Source organism: Dendrobates tinctorius, unplaced genomic scaffold (genome assembly GCF_039654945.1).
Source record: "Dendrobates tinctorius isolate UK_male_01 unplaced genomic scaffold, ASM3965494v1 ptg000026l, whole genome shotgun sequence".
Lineage (NCBI taxonomy): Eukaryota > Metazoa > Chordata > Amphibia > Anura > Dendrobatidae > Dendrobates > Dendrobates tinctorius.
Genome location: NW_027361694.1, coordinates 12,358,828 through 12,382,200, shown reverse-complemented (window position 1 = coordinate 12,382,200; position 23,373 = coordinate 12,358,828). Strand labels below are relative to the sequence as shown.

At 41.2% G+C, this 23,373-nt stretch overlaps 1 protein-coding gene across 4 annotated transcripts in view; it reads left to right on the top strand.

The window, feature by feature from the left end:
• NALCN (sodium leak channel, non-selective) overlaps window positions 1–23,373 on the top strand; it is an 871,910-nt gene that overhangs the window by 823,739 nt on the left and 24,798 nt on the right. For 3 of the 4 annotated variants that reach the window (XM_073569511.1, XM_073569510.1, XM_073569508.1), the window contains 4 exons: window positions 12,434–12,584; window positions 14,600–14,746; window positions 16,265–16,382; window positions 16,614–16,803. In XM_073569511.1, coding sequence (XP_073425612.1) covers window positions 12,434–12,584; window positions 14,600–14,746; window positions 16,265–16,382; window positions 16,614–16,803 — 606 coding nt within the window. Of the gene's footprint in view, window positions 1–12,433; window positions 12,585–14,599; window positions 14,747–16,264; window positions 16,383–16,613; window positions 16,837–23,373 lie in introns of all 4 variants that reach the window. The other variant, XM_073569509.1, reaches the window with a different exon arrangement.

Genomic DNA, 23,373 nt, shown 5'->3' with positions numbered 1-23,373 from the left:
GAGCATGCTGTATCTATGTTATAATTTGTGGTTTATGTGTGTCTAAATATATATATTTCTACCCCTTCAGATTCTAAGACTGTTTAATTGCATTGGTAAGCATATGTTAATTTGCTGACACTGTTTTTTAGAATTGAGACAGAGATGTAAAATGTAGTAGCCAAATGTTTACTTGCCCCTTCTTTTTTGGTTGTTTTTTTAAATCAAAACATATTATTGCCATATAAGAACTGTGGCAATGTGGCAAATTGGCCTTTTTGCAGATGTGAACATTTTTTCACAAACAATTTTTCACACATACAAAAACAAAAATACAACATAATGCAATACCAAAATGGCTACATTATAAATTTTGGTAATTTGGTAATTTGGGGAAGGAGAAGGCGGAAGACCAGCCTGTGGTTGCTGCTGGCTACTTTGCCCAACATCGCCCTGTGTGGCAGCATACTGTTGCCCATGATGTGGGTATTGTACTGCCTCCTGGGATTGGGCTTGGTACTGGCCAGAGTGATACGGAACAGGGGCATCTTGTTGGCTCAGGTAGGCCCGTGTCTCATACCCACCAATATAGCCATGTCGTCCCCCAACCAGGTTGGAACCAGCCTCCAACACTGGGTGGGAAAAAGTGGCCATATTGGTGGTGTTGGCTATAGGCAGACATATGTTGCTGGTGTTGTAAAGGTTGGGTAGGGGGAGGAAGGGGGTGAGGTGTAGGCCCGTGTAGATCCTCAGAGCCTGCTTGAGCAAGCATCTGTGTGGGTGGTCTAAGGTGCATTATATTTCTGGGTGAAAGCTGCCACCCCTCCAGATATTCAAACAACTCATATGGGGTATTGGGGGGTGTGCTTGCATCAAGCAGGATCTGAAAACATCCTCGAACACGTGAGTATGCCTCCTCGCCATCATCTGTATTCACTCTAGCCAGATAGTTGAGGACCCCTGTGTCCACATTGGTCCGGGTATCTTGGGCAGGGATCTGGCGCCTTCTTTGTCCTCGCCGGGATGGTCCAGCAGGCTGTGGGGAGCCCCGGATCTGGGCAGTTGGGCTGCTGCTCATGTTGCCCTGCTCCTCTAGTATGGGTGATGGTGCACCAGCAGACGGTCCTGTTGGTGGGGTTTGTGTCGCAGGCAATGGGTTCTCCTGAGAGGATTCTTCACCCATGCTTCTTGTAGGGGGAGAAGATGGGCCAGCCACCTCATCCCCTACAGGATCAATGATGAGCTCTGTATCTGAGCCCATTCCTCTATCTGTAAGGTTTGACTGAGTTCTGTTATGTAATAGAACAGAGCCATAAATAAATGAATATTTTTGCCCCTGTAAAGTATCTGTGTAATTTGGTGTGAGGTATCTACTTACGGTCTCAGATCCAGAATAGGGGCAAGGAAGGAGAGGCAGTCGTAATAGATGTATTTTCTCTTTATGTAGCCCGCATCACCACTCCTGGACCGCTGCTGACGTTCCCGCCTGTATTGGTTGCGGATGCTGCGCCACCGTCTCATCACATCTTCCACTGCAATGTGACAGGAAATATTATCAATTTCACATATTTGATATGTCAAATTTGCTACCAGTAGGCTAGGCATGTGGCCTTCTGGGGTGTGCTTTCTACCCAGGGTGGCATATCTAATTGGCCCATCCAGCCCAGATACACAGGGTCACAATCGTTCATGTATCAAGTAACTACACTTAATAACTTGGTTGGCTAGGAGGATGAGGAGCTTGTGGCCTGTGCCAAATGATGGCAGTGTAAAACCATGGGTCACATCAAAATCTACCCGCCTCATGAGGAAAAAAGTACAAGCACAGGAAGGGGTGGTGGCCGATTCTATATGCATCTTTTGATGTGAGGTATTTTTAAACTGTTTTTGGGTTGTACTTACTCAGTTTCTGCTGCTCCTCACGTGGCCGATCACCAAAATCATGGAACATCTGGCGACATATGCGCCTCCATGACGCCTCCTTTCTTGCCCGGTTGGCATAATGGGCATCACGTTGGTCCCAGAGTTCTGGCCGCTCCTGCACTAATACAATAAGCATCTCCACATTAAGGAAATATGGCGCCATGACGCTGCTGTACTCCGTGGAGGCGTACTTCCTGGATGTCTGGAGCCCTTTTTGAGCTCATTTGCATGTCTAGGCTTCCTGATGATGGATTGGCCCATTTCCTGTCACCAGCCAAAAGACCTGCGTATTTCTTGCAAGTCACACGTGTGGTCCTTGTGTAATCCGTATTTTTTGCGCATCCATAGACTTGCATTGGCGTAATACGGCCGTAGTACACTGACAATCGCAGCATGCTGCGATTGGCACGGACCGTAGAATACGGCCAAGAAATATACGGCTGTTGGGAGCAAACCCATAGAGAATCATTTGTCCTTGTGTAATGCGTGCTTTTAACGCCTCTCACTCGTCCGTATTCCTCTCTAGTGTGACCCCGGCCTAAAAGCGCTTTACGCTACACTGATATTAATGACCTATCCTTAAGAATACATTTTCCAAATTACATCTGTGGGAGTCCAACACTTGACACTATCACCGATCAGCCGCTATCAAAGCTTTTTCACACTATTTAGTGGATGCTCCCAGGAATGCAAGTCAGTTCGTATTCATTCGAACGGAGCTCATCTGCAGAACCCAGAAGTGGCCACAAAAAATTGGTGCAGTGGTGTTCCTCTTCGTACGTTGTTTACATCGGGCCACTGCTGGATCTAGCAGCGTATTCCATGTGTTGGACCCCCCACTGATCTGATAGCTATGACCTCTTCTAGGGATATGTCGTCAGTGTAGCTGAAAGCCAATTTAATTTTTTGAACAATGAAATACATTTTACACTACATTTTTAGTGGAAAATGTATATTTTTATCAAAACATGTAAAATGTTTTGGAAGTGCATTGAGCAGCAGGGTGGTGTACTGGTAAAAGGGAAAAAAAAAATCTTTTAAATCTTCTGCCTGAGCGAGTGTGAACAAGCTGAGTGTGACCTGAGCGTAAGTGCGAACTGTGGTAAGTGTGTGACTTGAGATTCAGTGAAGAGGTGTTTGGAAAAGCTATAACAAATACCTATGTGAGTTGCTGAATTGTAGGTTGCTGAGTGCTTTCTACCTGTTCAATTTTGGGGGGGCTTGGGGGCTGTTTAGCCTATTTTTTCTCTCTATAGGGTTAATCTCTTATTTTAATATCTGTGTTTTTAAGGGTTAACTATATTGCATTTAAATCTTGAGGTGTAACTATATTCACAAGGGGTTAATTAAGGGTGGGAGTTCATAATTAGGGGTTTATAAGGGGCAGCTGGTTGGGGCTCAACTCCTTTTGGAAGTGCATTGAGCAGCAGGGTGGTGTACTGGTAAAAGGGAAAAAAAAATCTTTTAAGGCTGTGTGCCCACGATGCGATTTTTAAGCGTTTTTGCCGCGATTTTCGGCGCAAAAACACTACGAAAACTTTTAAAAATCTTGTACAGAACGCACCCCATGCATTCTTATGGCATTCCGCACATGCTGTGCTAATGCTGCGCTTTTTTTCCACGGCAGAATCGCATCACGGAAAAAATCACAGCATGCTCATTCTGTTTTGCGGAATCGCAAAGAATTGCCGCGATTCCGCACCCATAGGAATGCACGAGAATCGCTTACTTCCCGCATGTGGCTATGCCCACCATGCCCGAAGTTAAGCATCTCATGCGCGGTGGGTACCCACGGTGTGGAGGAGAGGAGACTGTCCTCCAGGCCCTGGGTACCATACCCCTGTAAGAAAAAGAATAAAAAATAAAAAATCGGGGTATATTTACCTTCCGACGTCCCGCGCTGCCTTCCCGGGCCACAGCGTTCCCATTAATGCCTTGCGGCAAGGTCCTGTGATGACGTAGTCTCGCGTGACTCTAGCGGTCTCGTGAGATCGCTATAGCAACGCGAGAACGTCATCACAGGTCTTGCAAGGCATCGCTGGGAACGGGAATGTCGCTGAGACTTTGCGGGACGTCGGAAGGTAAATATACCCCAATTTTTTATTTTTTAATTATTTTTTACATTCTATCTTTTACTATTAATGCCGCATAGGCGGCCTCAATAGTAAAAACCTGGTCACACTTGTCAAACACTATGTTTGACGAGTGTGACCAACCTGTCAATCACATTCCAAGCGATGCTTCAAATCGCTTGGAAAGTGCTTGAATATCGCACGCGAAAATCGCGGCAAAATTGCGAACATAATCGCTTTAAAATCGCGCTGAAAAAACCACGCGATTTCTGGGAAGGAGTCCAGTTTTCAGTGTCCGGATTTAAACGCAACGTGGGCACATAGCCTAAATCTTCTGCCTGAGCGAGTGTGAACGAGCTGAGTGTGACCTGAGCGTAAGTGCGTGACTTGAGATTCAGTGAAGAGGTGTTTGGAAAAGCTATAACAAATACCTATGTGAGTTGCTGAATTGTAGGTTGCTGAGTGCTTTCTACCTTTTCAATTTTTGGGGGGCTTGGGGGCTGGTTTAACCTATTTTTTCTCTCTACAGGGTTAATCTCTTATTTTACTATCTGTTTTTAAGGGTTAACTATATTGCATTTAAATTTTGAGGTGTAACTATATTCACAAGGGGTTAATTAAGGGTGGGAGTTCATAATTAAGGGTTTGTAAGGGGCAGCTGGTTGGGGCTCAACTCCTTTTGGAAGTGCATTGAGCAGCAGGGAGGTGTACTGGTAAAAGGAAAAAAAATCTTTTAAATCTTCTGCCTGAGCAAGTGTGAACTAGCTGAATGTGACCTGAGTGTAAGTGCGAACTGTGGTAAGTTTGTGACTTGAGATTCAGTGACTTTGGATTCAGGGAGTTTCCAAGGGAGGTATTACTGAATTGCTGTTATATTGTATTAATACTTTTTATTTATTTTTGCTTATCTTATTGTCTGGTGCAATCCCCATTAGGATGTGCTCTACTATTGCCAATGCAATCCAGTGCACGTCTTGCCGCATGTATGAAATCCTTGAACAGCCGGTCGAGGGTGCATACTGCTGTGCGAGATGTGAGCACGTTGTGCATTTGAAAGCCCAGACACTGGATCTAAATGTGCAGCTGGCAACACTGAGATCCATAGACAGTATGGAAAGGAGTCTTCTGCTCACTGAGCAGACTCTCAATGGGATAGATGAAGGGGGGATGCTAGGTTGGAGCTGCAGGACACTGAAGCAGCTAGCTGGGTGACAGTTAGAAGGCGGGGTAGAGGGAAGAGCACCAGGGAGGCTAGTCCTGATCTGGCACACCCCAATAAGTTTGCTAAGTTGGCAGATGAGGGGAGTGTTAGTGCAGGAGTAGCACTGCTGCAGCAAGGCATGTCCTCTGAAAGCCGGAGGAGTGTCTGCTCCAGTAAGGGGGGAAATAGGAGAGCAGGGCAGGCCAGACAGGTTCTGGTAGTGGGAGACTCAGTTATTAGGGGAACAGATAGGGCAATCTGTCACAAAGACAGGGATCGTCGAACGGTGTGCTGCCTATCTGGCGCTCGAGTCTGACACATCGCTGATCGGGTTGACAGATTATTGGGAGGGGCTGGTGAGGATCCAGCGGTCATGGTGCACATTGGCACAAATGAAAAAGTTAGAGGTAGGTGGAAGGTCCTTAAAGATGATTTCAGGGAATTAGGCTGTAAGCTTAAAGCAAGGACCTCCAAGGTGGTATTTTCGGAAATACTTCCTGTACCACATGCCACGCCAGAAAGGCAACGAGAGATTAGGGAGGTTAATAAGTGGCTCAGGAATTGGTGTAGGAAGGAGGGGATTGGGTTCCTGCAGAACTGAGCCGACTTCTCAGTTGGCTACAGGTTCAACGCTAGGGACAGGCTGCACCTCAATGGGGAGGGTGCAGCTGTGCTGGGGGAGAAAATGGCTAGAATGTTGGAGGAGTGTTTAAACTAGGGACAGGGGGGAGGGTATTCCTTTTATAGGAGGGGAAGATAGTGCAGATAGAGACCTGGGCACAAATAATGAAATGGGGGGTGGGGGGTGGGGTTAGAACAGTTAATAATTTAAGAAAGAATAGAGGTACAGAGAGATACATAAAGTGCATGTATACTAATGCCAGAAGCCTCACCAACAAAATGGAGGAATTGGAGTTAATGTTGTTGGAACATAATTATGACATGGTGTGGATATCTGAGACATGGCTGGACAAGAGCCATGACTGGGTGGTTAATTTACAGGGCTATAGTCTGTTCAGAAATGACCGTACAAAAAAACGAGGGGGAAGCATGTGTTTATATGTAAAATCATCCTTAAAACTCATCCTGCATGATAATATATGAATCTAATGAAAATGTAGAGTCCCCGTGGGTAGAGATAAGGGGAGGGGGGGGAATAACAAATTACTGATAGGGGTTTGTTATAAGTCTCCAAAAATAATGGAAGCAACAGAGAATATCCTCATAAAGCAAATAGATGAAGCAGCGACTCAAGGAGAAGTCATTATTATGGGGGACTTCAACTACCCTGAAATACATTGGGGAACCGAAACCTGCAGTTCCAGCAAAGATAATAGGTTTTTGACAACTATGAGAGACAATTACCTTTCACAACTGGTTCAGGACCCAACAAGAGGGGGGGCACTGCTAGACCTAATATTAACCAACAGGCCAGACCGCATATCAAATGTAAGGGTTGGCGGTCACTTGGGTAATAGTGATCACAAATTAATAAGTTTTCATGTATCCTTTAATGAGATGTGTAGTAGAGGGGTTACAAGGACACTAAACTTCAGGAAAGCAAATTTCCAACGGATGAGAGATGATCTTGGTGCAGTTAACTGGGACGATATCCTGAGACATAAAAATACACAAAGAAAATGGGAGACGTTTATTAGCATCCTGAATAGGACCTGTGCACAATATATACCGTATGGGACTAAACATGCTAGAAACAGGAGGAAACCATTATAGCTGTAAGGGGTGCAATAAGAGATAAAAATAAAGCATTTAGAGATTTAAAGCAAGTAGGTAGTGATGAGGCATTAACTAAATACAGAAGATTAAGTAAATTCTGTAAAAAGCAAATCAAGACAGCAAAGATTGAGACAGAGAGACTCATTGCCAGAGAAAGTAAAAATAATCCCAAAATATTTTTTAACTACATAAAAAGTAAGAAACTAAAAAATGATAGTGTTGGTCCCCTTAAAAATAGTCTGGGTGAAATGGTGGATGAGGAAAAAGCCAATATGCTAAATGACTTTTTTTCAACAGTATTTACACAAGAAAATCCCATGACGGATAACATGATCAGGGATAAAAATTCTCCATTAAATGTCACCTGCTTAACCCAGCAGGAAGTACGGCGGCGTCTAAAAATCACTAAAATTGACAAATCCCCGGGCCCGGATGGGATACACCCCCGAGTACTGCAGGAATTAAGCACAGTCATAGATAGACCATTATTCTTAATCTTTAAAGATTCCATAATAACAAGGTCTGTACCACAGGACTGGCATATAGCAAATGTGGTGCCAATATTCTAAAAGGGGACAAAAACTGAACTTGGAAATTATAGGCCAGTAAGTTTAACCTCAACTGTGGGTGAAATCCTGGAGGATTTTCTAAGAGATACTATACTGGAGTATCTGGAGAAGAATAACCTCATGACCCAATATCAACATGGGTTTACAAGGGACCGTTCCTGTCAGACTAATCTGATAAGCTTTTATGAAGAGGTAAGTTCCGGACTGGACCAAGGGAATGCAGTGGACGTGGTATACATGGACTTTTCAAAAGCTTTTGATACGGTGCCACACTAAAGGTTGATACATAACATGAGAACAATGGGGATAGGGGAAAATATGTGTAGGTGGGTTAAGAGCTGGCTCAGGGATAGAAAATAAAGGGTGGCTATTAATGGAGCACACTCGGACTGGGTCACGGTTAGCAGTGGGGTACCACAGGGGTCAGTTTTGGGCCCGCTTCTTTTTAACATATTTATTAATGACCTTGTAGGGGGCATAGAGAGTAGAATTTCAATATTTGCAGTTGACACTAAACTCTGCAGGGTAATCAATACAGAGGAGGACAATTTTATATTACAGGAGGATTTATGTAAACTAGAAGCTTAGGCTGATAAATGGCAAATGAGCTTTAATGGGGATAAATGTAAGGTCATGCACTTGGGTAGAATGAACAAGATGTATAATTATGTGCTTAATTGTAAAACACTGGGCAAAACTGTCACTGAAAAAGACCTTGGTGTATGGGTGGACGACAAACTCACATTTAGTGGCCAGTGTCAGGCAGCTGCTGCAAAGGCAAATAAAATAATGGGATGCATTAAAAGAGGCATAGATGCTCATGAGGAGAACATAATTTTACCTCTATATAAGTCACTAGTGCGACCACACTTAGAATACAGTGTACAGTTCTGGTCTCCGGTGTATAAGTAAGACATAGCTGAACTGGAGCGGGTGCAGAGAAGAGCGACCAAGGTTATTAGGGAACTAGGGGGTCTGCAATACCAAGACAGGTTATTACACTTAGGGTTATTTAGTTTGGAGAATCGAAGGCTTAGGGGTGATCTTATTACAACGTATAAATATATGCGGGGACAGTACAAAGACCTTTCTAATGATCTTTTTACTCTTAGACCTGTGAAGGGGACAAGGGGGCATCCTCTACGTCTGGAGGAAAGAAGGTTTAAGCATACTCACAGACGCGGATTCTTTACTTTAAGAGCAGTGAGACTATGGAACTCTCTGCCATATGATGTTGTAATGAGTGATTCCCTACTAAAATTTAAGAAGGGACTGGATGCCTTTCTTGAAAAGTATAATATTGCAGGGTATATACACTAGTTTCCTTAATATTGCGTTGATCCAGGGAGCTAGTCTGATTGCCGTATGTGGAGTCGGGAAGGAATTTTTTTTCCCCAATGTGAAGCTTACTGTTTGCCACATGGGTTTTTTTTGCCTTCCTCTAGATCAACATGTTAGGGCAGGTTAGGATAGGATATGGGTTGAACTAGATGGACTTAAAGTCTCCCTTCAACCTTAATACCTATGTTACTATGTTACTATGTATTTTCTGTAGATTATGAATTAAAAAAGTTAATACTGCAACTAAGTAGGGACCTAATTTATTACATTAGGGGGAAAATTGAGACTCCATTATGTGAACACGTGACAAATAAGCAAAGAAAAAAACACAAGATTTCATAGACACTAGTATGAATCCAAATAGTGCAAAAATGGTTTTGAGCATAAATATTTATTATCATGAAAACATAACTGGTTTTAGAGAGTTATTTTCCGATATTTGAATAGTCTGTGTGCCAAGTTTATAGAATATATTAAACTAATCAGAATTCTACATGTGCATAATTAATAAATAAACATTGGGAAGCATACAGACAAAGTCTTTCAGGAAAGGCAGCATGCCACAAATGTAATTTTCCTTTTTACAGTATGTAATAAGAGCCAAGATTTTCCCTTTATGAGTCTGGTTAACCTGTTAGGCTTATCTTTCCCTATTTCCAGTTTTAATTTTCATTTACTGGACTGTGTGTATCAGGACTGTGGAGTCGGTAAGCCAAACCTGCGACTCCGGCTCCTCAATTTCCCTTACACCGACTCCAACTCCGACTTCACGACTCCGACTCCCACATATATTGCTTATATTTAAGTGAAAAATGTATTGTAGTACAATGTGAACATAAGACATTTAATCATTTTTATGATACAATAATCAAGATATTTAGATAGAACATAATATATATATATTTATTGGAATACAACTTTAGAACACAAAAAACTGTAATAAATTATAAATATCTAATACACTATGTAATATCGATTACATATATTACATATATATATAGTATGTATATATTGTGGTGTAGTGACCACTGTGTCCGCTAGGGGACTGTGTTCGTGTCCCAGGACGAACGGATAGCCTTGTCCAGAGTGGTAACAGGAGCAGGGTGCTAAAGGATCATTATGTATCTCAAGGTGGGTATGAGTGGTTGAAGGACCTGTGATGAGGTCATAGCCATGTGACCCAGATGGCGTGGCTACAGACCATATAAGGTGGCCAGAGTAGGTCACATGGAGTGAATGCTGGGACTTGGTTGGTCCATTTTGGAAGGTGCCATCTGAGAGATGGGGCTGTCTTCCTTAAAGCAAGTGAACGCTGTGTTTAATGGCTGCACGTGCCTGATAGTTCCCTGGAGGGAATGGACGTCTGCAGTGTGGTGAAGCAGCCAAGAGGTAAATCCAGAGAGGGGATATAACTGTGAGGCTAAGAGAGCCTGTGTGCTGGACATGGCACAACCTGTGTGACCACAGGGATAACAGAGTGAAGCTCTGTCATGGACGCTATGCTGTTAATATGAACTTTATGTTGCTGGTCATGGACTGTGATTGTTTTATGGAAAACCCATGCCGGATTTGGTTATTTGGCTGCCAAGCGAGTATCCCCGAATGACAGCGCTACCTTACAATATATATATATATATATATATATATGTATTTTACTATGTAATAAACTATGTAAGTGGCAAAAAACAGTTTTCAGCAAAAACATACTAAATAACATTTGTGCAGTCTATGAATTTGTTCTAAGAAATAGAATTGCCTCCATCAGATCCTCCTTCATAGATGACCTCAAATCTGGCCTAATAATTTTAAGGCTAGAGAACAACCTCTCTACACTAACTTGGGTTGGAGGCAAAGCCATAACCACATGGGCAACAGCTCTAACAATTTCTGGGTATAAAGGAATTGCCTCATGCACAGTCAGTTTTGATGAATGGTTGAATTTTTCTATTTCTTTGAGAGCAAGTGAAACATTTTGCTAAAATATGGTCAATCTGCTTGCTATAGGAGATGGAGTGAAATTGTTTTCCTTGCGCCAATGCATTGCCTGCTCCATGTCATCCAAATACTTGTCAAAGTCAAACTCCTCATCTGATGAGGATGAAGATATGGCAGCAGTAGCGCTGTCAGGACCCAAGTCCTCTTACGCCTGGCAGTCCTCCTGTAGGCCACTCATCCTAAATGCTACCTCAGTCAGAGCTTTAGTAAGCTGTTGATCATCAAGCAGTATACGATGACTTGGGTCCACATAAACAGCTGCCAAAAAATTTTTATTTTCCAATAGCTGTGTCTCTCTCCGTTTCATTGAAGCAGAAATGCCATCTGCGATTAAACCTCCTCTTTGGGACAGGCAAAATAGCAAGTTCTTCCACTCCCGTATGAAAATGCCAGGAGTTAAATCCTCAGCTTGTAATTTTTTAGTCACGGTAAATGGGTGATTAAGTAATTCCTTCAATTCAGCCACCTGTGTCCATTGACCTTCATTTAGGGTTGCCTGAGGGTTCGCCATATCTATAAGAAACGGTTTTAGTTCAAGCAATCGCTCAATCATTAAATAAATGCTGCCCCACCGAGTGGCTTGATCGACAATTGCCCCTTTCCCAGCACGTCTCTTCAAGATGGAATCAATTTTAGGGGTTCTGGCGGCAATAAACAATTTCCTCACTTTTCCAATCAGATTTCCAGCATGTCCCTCTTGCAGACTTTCTCTTATTGCCAGCTGCAACGTGCACAACTTTCTCACTTTCTCCAGCTTGGGGCCCAGGAATTGGATCCTGTGCAGGGCAGGCACCCCTCCCTCTCCTCTCTCTGGTGAAGACGGCAGAAGACAGGACAGAGGAGGGGAGATTGCACCCTGCAGTATGGAGCCGATGCAGGATGGTAGCACTGCAGCATACAAGTGAGTTTTGATAGGTGCGTACCCCTGCTTCTAGGGGGGGGCAGCTGCCCCCATGCCCCTCGCTGGCTACGGCCATGATTCACACACAGCATTTTTGCGGATCCGTTTTTTGCAGTAAAATGCAGTGACTCCCAGCAAAGTCAATGGGTTTCAAGATATGACATTCAGACACATTGTTTTGTGAGGATCCGTTTTTGGGCTGAATGAGCATGTCAGTTTGTGTGGCATTTTTCTAATCTGCTTTTGCTATTGAAAACATTATCTATGAGCTCAAAAACCTTTCAGGTGCTGCGGGTTTTTAAAAAGCTGATCTGCTTTTGCAGCTGAAAAACGTATCCTCATAAAACACAGCAAAACGCTGTGTGTGAATGTAGCCTTAGGTCAGGAATAGAACAGCCATTTATAGGACATTTCATAACTTTCCAAAATTCCTATGAAAAAATATTCAGCACATTCTGCATTGAATTACTGTACCCAATTTATTATATGTTTTAGGAGTCGGTCCATTTTATACCAACTCCACCAAAATGAGCACCGACTCCGACTCCATGACTCCGACTCCACAGCCCTGGTGTGTATGTGTGCTTGCGTGTGTGTGCGCTTGCATGTGTATATGTGTGTGTGAGCGTGTGTTTGAGTGTATTGAAAAAAATACAAAGAATGTCACACAAAAATGCTCCAAACTGATAAGTTATCACATGACATTTTCCGACAGCATGCTGTCATATAGATCTGTGGACATCAGGAAGAGCCTTCAGCTGGAAGAACTACTAGCCCGAGAACAGCTAGAGTACACAATAGAAGAAGAAGTGGCTAAACAAACTATACGCATGTGGCTGAAGAAGTGTCTCAAACGTATCCGGGCAGTGAGTGCAACAAAATCCTTACATTGTTTATGTTGTTTAGTGTTGAGCAAACGCGCTGGGATAAGGTGTTAGCTGAGCATGCTTGGTTGCTAACTGAGTATCTTCGGCGTGCCCGAATAATATGTTTGAGTTCCTTCCTGGCGCTTGCCTGTCTCACAGCTATTTGACAGCCGCAACATATGGAGGTATTGTCTAACAAATAGACAATCCCTACATGTGTTGCAGCTGTCAAATAGCCTTGAGACATGCAGCCGTGGGGACTTAAACATATTTTTCAAGCATGCAGATGACACTCGGTTAGCACCTGAGCATGCTCACATAACACCTTATCCCAGCACGTTCGCTCATCACTAGAGATGAGCGAATTTGTTAGGATTTTGTCCCCGAATCTGATTCTGACATATTCGAGCCACATTCCAACCATATTCGTGCCAAATGTATGTCTTATGATTGGTTCCAAACATATTCGGTAATTTCTACTCCCATTGACTCTATTGACGTTTGGCTGTGTTCGACAAATATTGCAAAAGCAATATTCGATTCTGATCGTATTTAGAACCGAATCCAAAAAAATTTGCTCATTTGCTCATCTCTACTCATCTCACATTTTGTTTACATTTTGGTTTTGTTTGGGAGTCACCATATTAGGGAGTCTCCCACAAAGTGTCTGCCCTAGTACTTCTATATCAGATCTGGTTAAAGTGCCACTATAATAATACCAACTACATCACCCTATAACATAGCCATACTCATAAAGTTACTATCCACAATGCCCCCATAAAAGTGGAAGGCAGCTGTGCTCACATTAAATTGTCCAAAATTTTCCACAGGATCATACTAGCTGCATAAGACTAGAGTAACCAGTCACAATTCCTTCATAAAAGTAGATGGCCACTGTATTCTGTATTATTTGATGAGCAAAAAAATACATTGAGCCCCACATCATTGCCAGATCCATTGTCTTAATATTGCTAACTACACAAGTGGTCAAAATTGTTGGTACCCCTCATTTAATGACAGAAAAACCCACAATGGTGACAGAAATAACTTGAATCTGACAAAAGTAATAGTAAATTAAAAATGTATGAAAATGAACAAATGAAAGTCAGACATTGCTTTTCAACCATGCTTCCACAGAATTTAAAAAAAAATAAAACTCATGAAATAGTCCTGGACAGTAATAATGGTACCTTTAACTTAATATTTTGTTGCATAATCACTGTAATCAAACAATTCCTGTAACTGTCAATGAGACTTCTGCACCTCTCAGCAGGTATTTTGTCCCACTCCTCAAGAGCAAACTGCTCCAGTTGTCTCAAGTTTGAAGGTTGCCTTTTCCAGATGGCATGTTTCAGCTCTTTCCAAAGATGCTCAATAGCCACGTCCAGGAAGGTTGGCTACAGTCCCATGGAGCTTAAATTTCTGAATAATATGTGCAACTGTGGTCACAGGAACATCAAGCTGCTAGGAGATGGTCTTATAACTTTTACCTTTAACATGTTTGTCTATATTTTTCTTTCTAATCTCCTGAGACAACTCTTTCCTTTGCTTCCTCTGGTCCATGTTGAGTGTGATACACACCATGTCACCAAACAGCACAGTGAGTATCTGTAGCCCTCTATACAGGCGCACTCACTGATTCCAAGATTGTAGACGCCTGTGATGCTAATTAGTGGACACACCTTGATTTAACATGTCCCTTTTGTCACATTATTTTCAGGGGTACCATCATTTCTCTATAGGCCTAGTTCATGAGTTTTATTTTTTTTTAAATTCGGTGGAAGCATGGTTGAAAAGCAATGTCTGACTTTCATTTGTTCATTTTCATAGATTTTTTATGTATTATTACTTTTGTTAGATTCAAGTTATTTCTGTGACCATTGTGGGTTTTTCTGTCATTACAAGAGGAGTTCCAACATTTTTGAACACGGGTATACTTGGGTGTCAATGTAGGTAGAGAAAAATTTGGATATTTATAGCTAACAGATGCATTATTTGTCTCACTTTTCTTTTAGAAACAACAGCAGTCCTGCAGCATTATCCACAGTCTACGAGAGAGCCAGCAGCAAGAACGGGAGCGGTTTGGGAACCCTCCTAGTATTGAGACCACGCAGCCAAGTGATGACATGAGCCTTAATAACCAAGACAATGCACAGCCAGAGGTACTACATTAAAAAGTTATATTAAGGAATTGTAGAAATATCACCTTAGAAATAAATGAGAATAAAGTAGAAGTTAAGCTAGTCTACCTCCCAGTTTACAAGGACCTCTGCAATATCCTTATGTGGCAAATAATCTATATAAGCTTTGTCTGTGTTTATTTAAAGAATTGTGGTTTATCTGTGCTTGTTGTTTGCTGTCTAACCTTTTTTTCATCTTGTTCCTTCAGATGGTTAGATGACCATACATAATACTACCCCTGTGCTGGCAGAGATAGAGTGAGATCAGTTACAGCGCCAATCTCTGCGCTCTTGCACCGAAATACAGCTTTTATTGTTATGCAAATTATACTCGCTAGTGCACTAATGGGTGTATCAGTGCACTTGCAGTCTATGGATTCCATTCGCTTCTTCTCGTCAGTGTTGCTGACTGCTTCTTGACTGACAGGGAAGACCACATTTGACACTATGCAGCAGAGCTTTTGCCCACACTGTCAATCAAGAAGCGAGGGCACCGGTGGGTAGAAGTGAAGAGGAGCCATAGGCTGCACATGCACTTCTAAGCCCACCAGTGCACTTTTGCGCCTAATTTGCAAATCAATAAAAGCTGAAAAAGGTGGCACTGTAGTCTTTCATAATGTTTTATAGTGCATCATCCTGCACTATCTATGGATGCACAGGGGTAGTGTTACTGACAGCGCTCTCTTTAATGTTTGTCAAAGCTGCATTTTTCAGCAGGGCTAGATGTTCATATAATGTATGTGAGTGTCCTAAGATTGACTTATCTCAATTTTTAAAATTAACCCATTGTTACAATTTGCTTTGTGTCAATCAGTAGCACATGTTAATGTGTGAAACTTATTAAGAGGTCTTATTAAAAGTGTTCTTCTCAGCTTGTATCTTCAGCAGCGCATTGCTCTACAGCCTCTTTCACTTCCTTACTGCTGAGGGGTGGGCACTCCCCCTTGATTGACAGTTCTGATCTTGTAGCTTCATCCTTCTGCTAAGCTTTGTGCTGCTACTCCAACACATAACAGTCTGTCAGTGCTTGTTCTGATATTCAAATATTTCTGAACTTACAGTAACTATATGTGTGGCTGCACTATATTTAATACACAGTAACAGTTGCCTTAGTTGTGACTGTAACTTTATTTATTTTTAATTATATGTATGTTTTAAAATTATTTCAAAATCTGAAATATGCATATTTCTTGTACTGAGAGTATTGGAAGGTACATGTTCTCCTTGTGGAGGTTACACTGATGTTGGGAATCTAACAGGCAATGCTGCATTATAAAAAGTATACAAATTTGCTCTCATCCAAAATAAAGAAAACTGTCTGCCTATAGGTAGCTACCATGTGTGGCAATGTCTTTAGTAATGTGTCAATTCTCTTCCAAGTGGTTTTCCGGGAATAGAAAAAAATAAGTAACTGAAGGAAATGTCATTATAAATACATTCCTAAATGCATTTAATTAGTGAAACACAATAGTTTTATATTTTATATATTTTTCTTTATAGACAAGCAGTCAACCTAAACTTCTCAGCCCCACCTTTTCTGATCTCATGAGAGATCATCAAGATTCTATTGAAGGCGTAATGCGCTCCAGAAGAGTTGGACAATGGCATCTACCAGCAGGTAGGTAGAATGAAATTATATAGTAATATGCATTTTGATTACAATTTAATTGATTTTTTTTTAATAATAAGCAATCTGAACTATCATTTACAGATTTTTTTAACATTTATCTAATAACTTGAGTTCACCCATGAGATGTCCTCAAATTGATCTTTCCATATATAACCATTTTACAACTACATCACCTGTGGTTTAAAGTTCATAAATCATTTCATGTTGTGTGTTCCACAGCACCAAAACCTATAAGTCACTCTGTATCGTCTGTCAACCTGCGCATCGGAGGTCGTTCCAATATGATATCTGCAATGGGCAAGATAAATGCTATGTCTGATGCTATCTCCTGTGGCTCAGAAGTCAAGAAATGGTGGACAAGGCAACTTACTGTGGAGAGTGATGAAAGTGGTGATGACTTGCTTGATATGTAAGGACAATACATAGGAGAACCCAGACTACTGTGAGACATCACAAAAAACTTTTTACATGGCTAACTAATGCTCAGTTGTAAATTTTAAGCATTCCTGTTCAGTTTTTTTTTCATAGTTTGTTTCTAGGGTTGAAAGGACATCTAGTCATAATTGAGGTGCGTCCGAGTTAGCGGAAGACAAAAGGCTTCCTGATTTCTCTCATTATCTTTATTTGATGATTAATGAATGCCACCACCTCCCTTGGTAATGGTTTCCATAAGCATTACACCACCTTTACAGGGTGGAAAGACTTTCTAATTCATTGTCAATTATGACCAATATTATGTATTCAAGACACCTCAAGCACAAGTTATGAATTACACACTAGATGGGACCTCTAACAATTTCTAGAATGAAGAACCCATAAAACTCTTCTAAAATTGGAGATATTTTATATTTTAGGATGGAAATATTGCGTAATCCTATCACCCAGACTCAACTGATGCACTGTTTAAAAATTATTGAATCCATTCGAACATTTTATATACATATGTATTTGTGCCCTCTTCGTTTTAAGCAGATCAGTGGGGATCCGAGTCCTGAGATCCCCACTGAACGGTCAAAACACCTCAAGATGTGCTCAGCTCAGGAGATAGGAGTGCATAGCTCTTGCCTGAGCATGCACACAGAGTGAAGTATGGATATATTACAAAGCATATACTGTGTGCACTCAGGCAAGAAGCATGTGCTTCCTGTATCCTATACTGAGCTAACTTCAGGGGGGGTTGAGCTATCGGTGGGGGTTTCAGGACCATAGACCCGCACTGATTTGCTTGTAATTAAAAGGACATATTGTACTTCTGAAATAATAAGGAATAAACCAACAATCAAAGATGAACCAACAATCAATGAAATACTATGATATTGTGTGATTTATTCACTTTATAAATTATTAAAAATCAAAAATATAATTACCATTAATAATATCTAGATAAGATAAAAGTGGTGCTTTTTCATTAAGACCTTGACATTGTAAACATGGCCAGTTACCCAAAACTGCACATTACCCAATTTGACATATGTGAAACAATAATGAAAAATGAGAAAAATTACCAAAATTTGGCTTTTGCATACACTTAGGGTGGTTTTACACTTACCGTATTTTTGCGGGCCGATTTTGCGGCCCCTATGCATTTCTATGGGGCCGCAAAATCGGCCTGCAAAAAATCAAAGGTGTGCCGTGTGCCATACGGCCGTGAAAAAATATTGAGCTTGTTCAATATTTTTCACGGCGTACGGACACGGCGCCCATTTAAATCAACGGGGCCGCAAAAACAAAACGGAAGTTTGTTTTTGCGTCTCGCTGTCACTTCCGGTTTTGTGGAACGCCTTTTTTTTTCTTCAATACTATTTCCATAGTATTGGAAAGAAAAGAAATTGTGATCCGCAAACATTTTTTGGGGCCCGTTATTGTGGTACACCACAAAAAATGCGGCGTTATGGCCCGCAAAAAAAGGGGCCGCAATAAAGGACCGCAAAATATTCGGTAAGTGTAAAACCACCCTTAGGCCGCAATTTAATTACTGTGTATAAAGGAGAGTCATTCTGAGCATTAATGACAAGTCATGTCAGGGAGTCTGCAGGAATCAGACTCTATTCTATATGCTAATACCTGGGATACCCTGGTGTTGTGATAGAACAGCAGTAGGATGTAAGCATGAAAGTGGGTGTAAATGTGTTGATCTGTCAGTCTGGGTGTGGGGACAGGTTTCCTAACATGGGCCTTGGTGGTTTAAGAAATTCAGGTTCCAGATAATATTGCAGCTATAATAGAAAAATTGAACTTATATTGCTATTATTCATGGCACTGTGAAACATATCTTACTTTGTTGTATTTCTATGTTTGAAATAATCTAATCAGGAAAAAGTAGAAAAATATATTTGCAGGTTTAATAGTTTATTTTCGGTGAAATGCTATAGTGATTTTACTGCAAAGATTAATGAATGTTTTATACATAGATGAGTGATCCGTTACATCATAGGGGCAAAAACTTATGAAGAATATACAGTTGAGGCTTATACAAGGTTTGCAACATCTTCTATAAATCCTATTTATCTACTGTATGCCAAAAATGCTAATTCATAAAACAAATATACATGGCAAAAACAATGAGCTCAGAAGAATTTCAATACTGTATTTGTTAAAGTGCTTGTCCAGTTGTAAAAAAAAAAAAAACCCTGTGAGCAAATTTAAAAAAATAGGGGGAGAGAGTCTTCAAATTGAGGACCCCCTCCACTATTAGCCTCTCCAGCTTCAAGAAACGTATGTTATTCTTTAGGTACGAAGACTACAAAGCCTGCTAATGTAATTGGTAATGCTTTCTGATGTAGTGATAGTGCCGAGGATGAAAATCGTTGCAGGTTGTCTGCAAAATTCTACTCATTCCTTGTGTCTTTTACCCGTAGAAACCTTGTGTTATTGCTTCTTTTTGAAAATAAAAAAATCCTTCTAACAAAAAATAAAAATATATACATAAAATATTTATCATTTTAAATCTAATTCAGGTAAAAAGCATTAATTTTGGGGAGATTCTCCTTTCTTGCACAGGGGTCAGTGTTAATGAGTAAACTTTTAATGACTTTTTAAAATAATTTTTAGGCACTTTATTTACCAATATATTTACAGTTGTGGCCAAAAGTATTGACACCCCTGCAATTCTGTCAGATAATACTGTTTCTTCCTGAAAATGATTGCAAACACAAATTCTTTGGTATTATTATCTTCATTTAATTTGTCTTAAATGAAAAAACACAAAAGAGAATGAAGAAAAAAACAAAACATTGATCATTTCACACAAAACTCCAAAAATGGGCCAGACAAAAGTATTGGCACCCTCAGCCTAATACTTGGTTGCACAACCGTTAGCCAAAATAACTGCGACCAACCGCTTCCGGTAACCATCAATGAGTTTCTTACAATGCTCTGCTGGAATTTTAGACCATTCTTCTTTGGCAAACTGCTCCAGGTCCCTGATATTTGAAGGGTGCCTTCTCCAAACTGCCATTTTTAGATCTCTCCACAGGTGTTCTATGGGATTCAGGTCTGGACTCATTGCTGGCCACCTTAGAAGTCTCCAGTGCTTTCTCTCAAACCATTTTCTAGTGCTTTTTGAAGTGTGTTTTGGGTCATTGTCCTACTGGAAGACCCATGACCTCTGAGGGAGACCCAGCTTTCTCACACTGGGCCCTACATTATGCTGCAAAATATGTTGGTAGTCTTCAGACTTCATAATGCCATGCACACGGTCAAGCAGTCCAGTGCCAGAGGCAGCAAAGCAACCCCAAAACATCAGGGAACCTCCGCCATGTTTGACTGTAGGGACCGTGTTCTTTTCTTTGAATGCCTCTTTTTTTCTCCTGTAAACTCTATGTTGATGCCTTTGCCCCAAAAGCTCTACTTTTGTCTCATCTGACCAGAGAACATTCTTCCAAAACGTTTTAGGCTTTTTCAGGTAAGTTTTGGCAAACTCCAGCCTGGCTTTTTTATGTCTCGGGGTAAGAAGTGGGGTCTTCCTGGGTCTCCTACCATACAGTCCCTTTTCATTCAGACGCCGACGGATAGTACGGGTTGACCCTGTTGTACCCTCGGACAGCAGGGCAGCTTGAACTTGTTTGGATGTTAGTCGAGGTTCTTTATCCAACATCCGCACAATCTTGCGTTGAAATCTCTTGTCAATTTTTCTTTTCCGTCCACATCTAGGGAGGTTAGCCACAGTGCCATGGGCTTTAAACTTCTTGATGACACTGCGCACGGTAGACACAGGAACATTCAGGTCTTTGGAGATGGACTTGTAGCCTTGAGATTGCTCATGCTTCCTCACAATTTGGTTTCTCAAGTCCTCAGACAGTTCTTTGGTCTTTCTTTTCTCCATGCTCAATGTGGTACACACAAGGACACAGGACAGAGGTTGAGTCAACTTTAATCCATGTCAACTGGCTGCAAGTGTGATTTAGTTATTGCCAACACCTGTTAGGTGCCACAGGTAAGTTACAGGTGCTGTTAATTACACAAATTAGAGAAGCATCACATGATTTTTCAAACAGTGCCAATACTTTTGTCCACCCTCTTTTTTATGTTTGGTGTGGAATTATATCCAATTTGGCTTTAGGACAATTATTTTTGTGTTTTCTCATTAAAGACGAATTAAATGAAGATAATAATACCAAAGAATTTGTGTTTGCAATCATTTTCAGGAAGAAACTGAGTATTATCTGACAGAATTGCAGGGGTGTCAATACTTTTGGCCACAACTGTATGCTGATCGAGGTCCTGAGATTCCCATCGATCACTTAAAATAATGCTATAAGCGCTGCTCAGGAGGTGGCATCACAGCTTTTGCCATAGCACACGCACAGAACGAAAAAAGGACAAAAAGACATAGGCAATAGAAAATCATAGGCTTTCTGTAATTTTCTATGTGCACTTGCTCAGGCTGGATTGTGTGCTTCGGCGTATTCAGCTGTGCACTTTTCAGCAGTCTTTTCAGCAATCTTCCTGGACCCCCTCTGATCTTGCAGGCAAATAAAGTGCCTTAAAAATGTTTAAAAAAACTTAAAAGTTTAGTTACGTATTAAGAAAATATCGCATTACAGAATCATATAATATGATATTCATGTGCCAGTCACTCATAGCTACATGTATGCCATGTTTACAGGTATATTTTAAAGGGAATCTGTCACCCATTTTTAGTGATATCATGTAAAGATATCATTCAATTGTGTGTCACATAAGGATTCTATTAGGACTTTTGATTCTCCCTGACCCGACACCTTTGATGCATAAATACCTTTTTTATCTTGGGTGAGATGTATGTAAATCGCCCGGTCCGATGGGCGGGGCTTATTCGCCTTCTTCCCCCTTCCTGTCTTGCTCTACGCATTTCTTTGTTCTTCTTCCTGCGTTCATGTAGTGTTTCCACGCTTGCAGAACCACTGCAGCCTGTGATTAGCTGCAGCGATCACGTGACTTGAGCAGCATGTCATTAGAAAATCATCCAATCATGCAATGCACTAGCCAACTAAGCATTGCAGGCAATTACAGGCATCAGCAGTCCTCCTACAGGTAAGATGATGACTGCCACTCTTCCTCTGTAAACGCGGACCCTGCAGCAGTTTTTTCTTTGGTGCCAGTAGGTGAGTATCACTTAGTTTGCTTTTTTTAAAGCTCCAAGCCAATAATGAACTTTTCATTTTGCCCGGACATCTGCAGTAAAGCGAATCTGTCAGTAAGATCAACTTCCTAAGCCGTCTATATGATTTATAGGAAGCTGAATAAAATTATACTTTGATATGTGTGATCTGATGTCTTAAGCCCCCGTTACACACTGCGATATCACTAGCAATATCGCTGTAAAGTCATCGATTTTGTGACGTAGCAGCGATATTGCTAGCGATATCACTGCATGTGATACTTACCTACGACCGGCTTCCCTGCTGGTTATCGCTGATCGCGCGAGAAGCTCCTGGATCATTCCTCGTCGGTCACTTCCTGTGGCGCTTCCTGCTGTGACGATGAGCGACGCGTGGAGCCGGGTGGGAGGACGCAGGATCGCCGCGTGTGACAGGTAAGTAGCGATCCCCGTCCCCAGCGATGTCGCTAGTGAGATCTGCCTGTTTGGCAGCTCACTAGCGACCACCTAGCGATGCACCAGCGATCCTGACCGCGTCATATCGCTGGTCGGGATCGCTGGTCAGTCGCTAGGTGTAACGGTACCCTTACACCAGAGAGATCAACATTTGACTTATATCTAAAGGACAATCTGCCTCCAGAGCTTGTTTTAAGTTAAAGGGGAGTTACCAGTGTGATGGCCACTCTCTGCTCTCCTGATCTCACTGCAGAGCTGTGTGTGATTATATCTAACATATCTGCAGGTTCCTTTCAGCTTTCAGCTTCCTTCTCACAGGACAACAGGGTTTTAATAGGTTACAATACAGCAGAGCTGTGAGAGCTGCAGCTGCTAACGTGAGTGATATGAGACAAAGTTCATTTCTTCAGTTCTGTGTTAGTTACTTGTCTCACAGTGCTAATACCCCCTTTAATTTAAAAAAAAGCCTTAGAAGCAGATTCTCGTGTAGATTATTGTCTGGCCCATAGTCCTTAACAACTCATTTACATCTAAGAAAAGCATGGATTTCTCTGGAATAAGACATCAGATTGCAGATATCAAGCTATCACTTTATTCAGCTTCCTATGACATACATGCACATATAGATGGCTTGGAGGGCTTGATCCTACTGACAGATTCCTTTTAAGAATCAGAGCTGAATAATGTAGTTACATTATTCCGAATATTTCTAGTAATTATGGTATATGCAAACTACTTGTATTTGCTGCTTAAACAAAATTAATATTTTTAAAAAATGTATAATTATTATTGTAATTGTATCACTATTGTTAGCTTAGGCTTTCCACCAATTTGATTACCGTACATGCTATTATTTATTTAAAAATATATATATAATATAAACTTAAGAAATCAGAAAGATATATTTAAAATAATGGCCATCAGAGGTTGGAGTATATATTG